The following is an 8,146-nucleotide window of genomic DNA, read 5'->3' on the forward strand; positions in this document are numbered from 1 at the left end:
GATGTGAAACTGAAATTGGGCCCCCAAAGAGGTGTACTCTGCACCGACCGGCGACAAAGTTATGACAATGTGACTCTATGATGATTTCTAGTTCTTGGTTTAATTTATTTCTTCGAGATCCACCCGAAGGTATCCCCTTGTAAAATATGACCCAATAAGCGATTTCTCTTATACGATAAATGATATAAATATTTAACTAGATAATAAGATAACCTATAGCTATACCCTCCCTGCAATATGCTGACTTTACTTTGAACATATTGTATACATGTGCTATCTTGTGGACGTTTAAATTATTACCTAAATATTATCAAATGATAAATCGCGTCGAGATCAAATTCGCAGTCGAATGTGTATGTACACAATACCAGTACCATATTTTGCATTGCATAATAAATAAAATTAGAAAGTGCTACTTACGTTCAAAATGTTAGTTCCGAAAGTGAATATTTTGTCATCAATTACAGAAGTCGTACCTACTACACGAGATCGCACTAACGAAAAAAAGCTTTATCAAATGAATATATTCTATCAGTGTCTAGATTCCACGTTTTGAAGGATATACGGAACTGTTCTGTTGCCATTTTTATTATACAACAAAGCTAGCATCAACAAAAATTCTTTAAGGAAGTCCGAATTAGTTGTTCATCTACTCTAGTCTTCAAAATGAACTATATAACAATTACAATTTCGTAATGGTTTGATTTGTGTTAAATAGTAAATGTATGTACAGTCTAGCGAGTGATAACCTTGGAGATAAGTACCATTGAATGTTGTTTAGTAGGTACTTACTACCTTTTCTACCTAGAAAATGTATGTGTTATATAACTGCATAAAAATAGTAGGAAATATTAATTTATGTGAACAATTATAAATTAACAGACCGAGGTATTAGTCTAACGAGGAACAAGTTGCCTGAAGATGTAATGAGCTATTGCCAACACAGCAATAATTATCATTATCAATGTATACTATAAATATAGAAAATAAATAAGTAGTACCGTTGAGTAAACTGATTTCGTTATGGTTTGGTAATACATAACAAGAACAACACGCGTGATAAGATTATGATTCTTTATTACCTCTTATACAGTGTCATCGAAAAAGGTGGACTCGATTTTAATTTATTAAATTGTAACAGTATTAACGGATCGATTTCAACGAAACTAATGTTTTTTTCCGAATATTTTTAGAACCCTCTCAAAACCTCTAGAAAATCATGCGAACCATTAGAATCTTCAAAACCTTTAGATTCATTATAGATTAGAATTTCTACAGAACATTTCTTGGGAGGTTTGAAACCTTTAGACTCTTCAGAACTCTCAGAATTCTTATCTATAATCTTCGTAGAACTTTCTGTAATTTTCGTAGAATCATCTTCCTTGCAATTTAATATTGCGGGGACTATGAAGATCGAATTTTTTACGTCACGAAATTAGACGATACTATAATACAATACGACAAAATAATAAAAAATAAGTATACAAAAATAAAAATCTATAAAAAGTAAGGACATGTTTTATATCGTGCATTTGAAATAAGAATGACAGATGTCATTAAAATGCACACTCATCTGTTTCACTTTATCTACCCTTACGGTTATAAAATAAAGAAATTAAATTAGCCTTATGGACCGCCAATGGTTTAACTCTACACAGACAAGAAATAATACAATTTATCTCAAACCATTTACAGTTTATTCTACCCATCGCCCGCATAAAATTACAATTAAACATCATGCCCTAGACAATTATCAAGAGCACATACAGGCAGCCAGCATGTCAATAGACGATTGGCCCATTAACACTAACAGCTGTTGACTGCCCGCCAAAATATATATTAAAAAAGAACCGATTCGAGAAATTCCACAACACTTGGTCATCGATTCCTAGCTGGAGGAGATTAACGTTCAATTTTCAGCAAAATGAAGGTCAAATTAGCTGTGAGAGTGAATACTTAGGGTTTTACTATTGTAATCTTTATTACACAATCGATTATATACTTTATAATTTTATTTTGAATGTTACATAAACCCAAATTATGAAAACGAGGTTAGTACCTTACTTTGTGTGTGGAGGAATATAAATCACTATACTCAACCATTTTGTATTTTTGAATTTCATTATCGACAAGATCGATTAGTGATTTCCTATGTTAATGTATGTATGGGTCCGACGCAAGCAGCTTTTCTAGGTCAAAGGACAATAAAAAATTAATGTTATCCAAGCGAGAATAATAAGGTAAGTTTAAATATTTTTGTTCGATTAAGCTAATCGGTGATTTATTTTGGGTGTTCCAAATGTTTTTTATCAGGATCTACCATGCGTAAAAGGGTATAGTTAATTCATGCACGTCTACCTAATTATTATAAAAATCTATAAATCATTTGACCAATTTGTTCTGAGTTTTGATCAATATACAATTATAATTTGCTACTTAGGAGTTATTACTTGCTGGACAGTACAAAGTCAAAGAACCCCATTTGTAGTCAAATTTCAGCTAACGAACAGGAGATCTTTTGTGTAAGCCAGGAGAGTGAAAAGGTAGCATTTAATAGCTAACCGAAACACTAGCCAAAACGCTAGTCGGAGGCATAATTATTTTTATGATACAGTTTTCTGGTTGTTATTTTACATTTAATTAAAAAAAACAGACGCAATTGTCATTTACTTGCTGTTCGATAAACCTGTTTACATAATTAGTTCTCGATTATTATACATGGTCTGTACTCTGTTGTGTTTAATAATGAAGAAAATATGTAAAACTGAAAAGGATGATAGAAATATACCTACCTACCTGGAATGTATACTATTGGTGGTCTAACAACTATTTGCAATAACATTGAAATACAAATTGACACCAGAGATTAGTTTGGTTCAATTAAGCGGAATCGACTGTATTTAAGAAATGATATTCTTACAAGATGGCCGCTTCATAAAAAATAGTCATAATTCATAATCTCAATTTATTACATTTTATACTTCTGGGACAGACCATAACTAAGTTTATCATGTAGGTACGAAATGTAGGTAGCAAAAAAATGCAACAATTCTGAGGCATTAAAGGGAAGGCAAACCCTAGGGCCAACCTTAATTACATACTAGTTATGTATATAACTATTGCAAATTACCTAGTCATAATTAAAGAATCAAGAATAAAAATATTGTTTACTTTTCATAAAAACTGTTGTTCATATGAGTTTCAAAATTGTGCCAAGAATCGATTTGAAATAATTTCAATGTCACTTTTCTTTGAGGTATAACAATTTTATCTTGGGACGCAATTGTTTCACCTCCATTAACAATAGTAAAGTCACCATTTTTAAGACAGAACTGTCCCACTTAATTATCCTGAACGCAAGTGTCTTGGCACTTTAATTAATTGGCATAATTTACTTTGACACATTCAAATCAGGCGACTTTGGAAAAACTCTTTCACCCTTGAACTCACAAACCCAGGGGTTGTCGTTGGCCATATACAAGTAGCAATTAGAAATTTATGTATTGTACTATAAATATAAACCTAAATCCATTATTTGAAATCAGTATTTTGAACGCAATCTATACACTTAAAGTTTTATAAAATAATACATTATTTAAATACGAGGTCGTGGGAAACGATTTGAAGACAATTCAAAGCGTTGTTTCTTTGAGAATGTATCAAAAACATGCACCATGTTCATAAATGAAAATGTATCGTTCAGTGCAAATTTAGCTACAAACTCAAAACTAAGTTTGTGTTGTTACCAGCGCAATAAAGTAAAAAGTGTTGTATTTTGCACAACTATAGAGAGCATATTTTGTGTATAGTTTTAACTTTCGGTCAACATTTTGACTACTCCCAAACCAAGAACCATGAGTTGTGGGCAATGAAATATTATAAGTAATTTCATGACAGAGAAAGTACAAGGTGTAGGCATAGAAATTATTCCTCCCTACGAGCAACTGAATCACTGAATCAGTCTAGTGTGTTTTAGGTTTTCTCTAGATATGATGAGTGTTATTTTGAAAGTGGTTTTATGTTTTGGTATTTAACTTTCTATAGAAAGTTAAACATTCTACGGAACATTTATTCAGATGGGTAAGCTATTTGGTAACAAAACTTATTTATAAATTGTACGCTATAAATTAAATAGTCAGCGGTACTAAGGTACTTTTTTTATAAAGTAGTAGGTACCATTGTTTAAATACTTTGCCATGTACATATAGGTAGGTACACAAAGTCGATATACAAAGAAGCATCGTACTAGCTTTCCTTTTAGCATTACAAGAAATTGTACTGCGAGGCGTCGGATTTTGTCTTATCTAAGTGAAAGTTGAATGTTCTAACGCGTTTATTTCAATAAGAACATAATTTGTACCAAACCAGTTTTCCAACTAAACGACTCTTCTATAATGAGAAAGCGTACGTTAAAGAGTATAGGTACAGTCCTGGTACAATTGAAAATATCTATTTTTGCGGAATTTAGTATGTTAATTACCTGCCTATTTAGAATGAAGGTCAGTTTAACTTTGCGAATATGCTCAAGGCAGATTATAAATAAAAGTGTACGAAAGGTGTCTGTGAATAAAATGATCACATCCGATTATCCAAGATAGGCATAGGTATTGCCTGCATTCTTGGACTTTCTTCGTTTTGGAGTGGAAGACCGTGAGTCAACATCATTAGTCGTTATCTATGCACAACAACAATGTTATTACTTATTACTAGTATACACATGAAGTATCAGCCATCAGTTCAACTAAATATCTTTTCAGGAATATGGAACTGCAAGTGGGTGCTCAGAAGTTTTCGAAAATATCTGCCATAAAGGATACAATTTGCAAAATATGGAATGGGATTTCTGTCGAACCGGTGTTAATCTTGTTTGCGTTACCATTTTGGATGTCTTCACTTACAATTCAAAATTTAAGTTTGGAAAAAGCGTGCCGGGTCAATCTCAATATGGAACTGTCTACGTGCGATGCAATTGAAAGACATAATACTACGGGTTATAATGACACGGACGAAATCACCGTGCACAAAGTCGTTGCCTCGGCATACGTTTGGAAAAACATTATTCAGAGCGTATTTCCCGCAATTTTACTACCACTATTTGGATCTTGGAGTGACCGACAGAAAACTATGAAAGTGCTGATGATACTACCTATTATTGGGGAAATTGTGATGAACATTGGACTAATACTATGTACATTCTTTTTCTACGAATTGCCCATGGAAGTCAATGTGTTGGTTGAGGTTCTTCCGACTGCTATTACGGGAGGCTCAAACATGATACTGCTCGGTGTATTTACATACGTCACGTCGGTTTGTGACACCAAAAACCGAACACTAAGAATTGGAATTATTCATACCACATGGTTTGTATGTATAACAATAGGAAATTCATTAAGTGGAGTGATGTACAAATTAATTGGATTTTATGGAATCTTCGCATTATCTCTGGTTGGTTACGCGTTGGCAGGACTTTATGCGCACTTTTTGGTCAGTGAAATCTCGTCCGGTGACGAAAAGCAATTGACGACGGTTCAACATATAAAAGATATTTTAAATGTTAAGCAAACCATGTACAGTTTCAAGTTCTTAGTAACAGCAAAACAGAGTGGTCGACTAAAACAGATTTTGACGATAATGATTTTAGCTGTGCTGGTGCTAGGACCCTTTGCGGGTAAGTTAGTACCTACAGTCGGCACTTTCTATTTAATTGGAAGACATGGTCTAAAGCAGTTGCGCATGCGGTTCTATAAGTGTGTTATTTTTTGTAATTTCTAGGAGAATCGGCTGTGAGGTATTTATATGTACGATTTAAGTTTGGTTGGGGAGAAATCGACTTTAGTATCTTCACTACTTATTGCTGCATTGTTGCGTTTGTTGGTAAGTAGATCTACCAAGTACCACCTCCATTACAAATACAAATCAATGACCACTAAAAGTTACAGTTATTTTGATACTGCACTAAAAGCGCGTTCCCAACAGTCCGTAACAGTGTAACAATGTTAGCTTGCTTTTGACAGGGAGAGAAATGAATATTTAACAAAAATGAAATACTATCCTAAAAAGAATGTTTTAGGTGCTTAATAATAGGTAAATACAAATGATGGCATTCTATAAAAAACGTAGTACGAGCATTGAATTTATACGAGTATATAATAAAACGTTAATAATATATTAATTTTCCACATGCAAATTGTTCGAGTAGGTATGTTGATTGTCTATGTCATGGGGTCATTAAGTAAAACCCCAATAGTACCTCCAAATATTTCGAATTGCGGCAATATTTTGCCCCGTACACGTTATCTCATTCATCGTATACCAAATGCAATTTTTTAGGAAATATAATCGCTATAGCAACATTTAAATTGCTGAATTATGACGACGGTCTACTAGGAGCTCTTTCCAGCATAAGCAAAATTTGTGGGGGAATTATTTACGTACTCTCCACAACGCCATTGATGTTTTATTTGGGTAAGTGCACAGAAACAGGATAAACACATACTTTATTTCCTTACTTCAGCTGCAATAGCAGAGATATTTAATGGTACGGCATTCGTAGCTTCCCGATCAATAATTACGAAACTAGTTGACCAACAGGATTTGTGTAAGTTTGCCTAGGTAGGTAATAAGTTTTGGCTCTTTTAATTGCGATTTCCTCAGGTAAAGTTAATTCACTGTTTGGTTTCGCCGAATCTCTGACCGGTTTGATATGTGGACCGATGTATAGCGCCCTGTATAAAGGAACAATTAGCTATTTTCCTCAGGCTTTCTTTCTGGCAAGCATTTGTATTACTGTTCCGGCTGTTTTGTTGTACATGTGAGCGAAAAGGGTAGGTAATAATTCCGCATTGACGAATTTCTCATTTTAGGTGGCTATATTCAAAAAGAAATGTACGTTTCCAAGAATGAAGCAATCATAGCCGCCAATTATGGATATCGTTGTTTTATATTTTAACTCCTAGATATTTGTGTGATATTTTATATGTATATAATACAAAATCTGATATTTTACGATATTTCGTTTATCAGAGAAAGAGAAAATGGTAAAGTAAGTTGGTCAAAAAAACAATCCCCTTTACTACCAGTAACGAAATCGATTTGTTTTTCAATTCTATCTATAACGACAGAAAAGAGCGTCTAGGTACATTTTTTGGCTAAATTTACGAGCAGTCAGACCTATTTGTTTTGTTAAAGACGCAGTTCGTCATTTCTTTATAATAAATCCGTGCAGAAAAAGGCCTTTTTCTGCTTTTTCATTAAAAGTTAAAATTCTGTTTTTAGCAGTAGGTATAAACAATGGTCAAGGTACTAATTAGTTAAATTCTGATCAATATTCATCAACCGGAAGTGACTTTGTCGCCCGTTGTCTATATTGGTGCAGTCTATTTTTTTATTAAGCTTGAAACTTCAGTCTAAACTGAATTACCTGTACATAGACAGCTAGTAGTGCAAAAAGCTCCTCAACACTTCTGCGAGTAAAGTCTGTTAGTATAAAATCGTATATACTCAGTCTTTGAATTAAAATAACTTAATCGTGAAGTCAATAAACTCTTTAACATTTGCAGGAGTAGAAGTTTACATTGTAACATTTTGTCTTGTTATTGACACTTTTTAAAAGAAAAATATCACTCACCCCTATATTGTATTTTTTGCAAGCGCGTTGATGCATTCTGTGCCTGTTCCACGAAAACGTTTTTCCACAATTATCACATTGTGTAGAGGAAGTCTGAAATAAAATCAATGTATTAGCTTGCTATATTTGCTTTCAAAGGAAATATTTTCAACTGGATGCTTGTTTTTAGATTTCATCAACCTATCCTCAGTGAATTTTACATAAGTAGAGACATAGAGTAAATAATATAGAGGTTCCATGCTGTGTAACTTTTTTTTGCCTTTTTTTGAGGCCCTCAAAAAAAATTGTCTCAGATCGACCCAATTTTTTCTTATAGAATGTGGCCTGTAGAATCCATAATTTCAAACAGTTCCAAGATTGGGCTACTAGTTCAAAAGTTACAGGCCCTTTGAATTTTCTTTCGTAATTGGTTTCTAGTCCATAACTTTTGATTGAGAAGTCTAATCGAAAAAGAACGAATTGTTTTGGATTCTACGCACCAAAATTAATAAGAAAAAGTGTTTTCCCGAGAAATTTTGG

At 33.3% G+C, this 8,146-nt stretch overlaps 1 protein-coding gene across 1 annotated transcript; it reads left to right on the forward strand.

The window, feature by feature from the left end:
* Nucleotides 1–4,060: 4,060 nt before the first annotated feature.
* LOC116182595 lies at nt 4,061–7,005 on the forward strand. The gene is made up of 7 exons (XM_031503134.1): nt 4,061–4,080; nt 4,758–5,668; nt 5,773–5,874; nt 6,331–6,465; nt 6,515–6,598; nt 6,655–6,811; nt 6,864–7,005. The coding sequence occupies exons 2-7, from the start codon at nt 4,762–4,764 to the stop codon at nt 6,901–6,903; spliced, it is 1,425 nt and encodes a 474-aa protein (XP_031358994.1). The 5' UTR covers nt 4,061–4,080; nt 4,758–4,761; the 3' UTR covers nt 6,904–7,005.
* The last annotated feature ends 1,141 nt before the right edge of the window (nt 7,006–8,146 follow it).

Source organism: Photinus pyralis, unplaced genomic scaffold, assembly GCF_008802855.1.
Source record: "Photinus pyralis isolate 1611_PpyrPB1 unplaced genomic scaffold, Ppyr1.3 Ppyr1.4_unclustered_Scaffold6122, whole genome shotgun sequence".
Lineage (NCBI taxonomy): Eukaryota > Metazoa > Arthropoda > Insecta > Coleoptera > Lampyridae > Photinus > Photinus pyralis.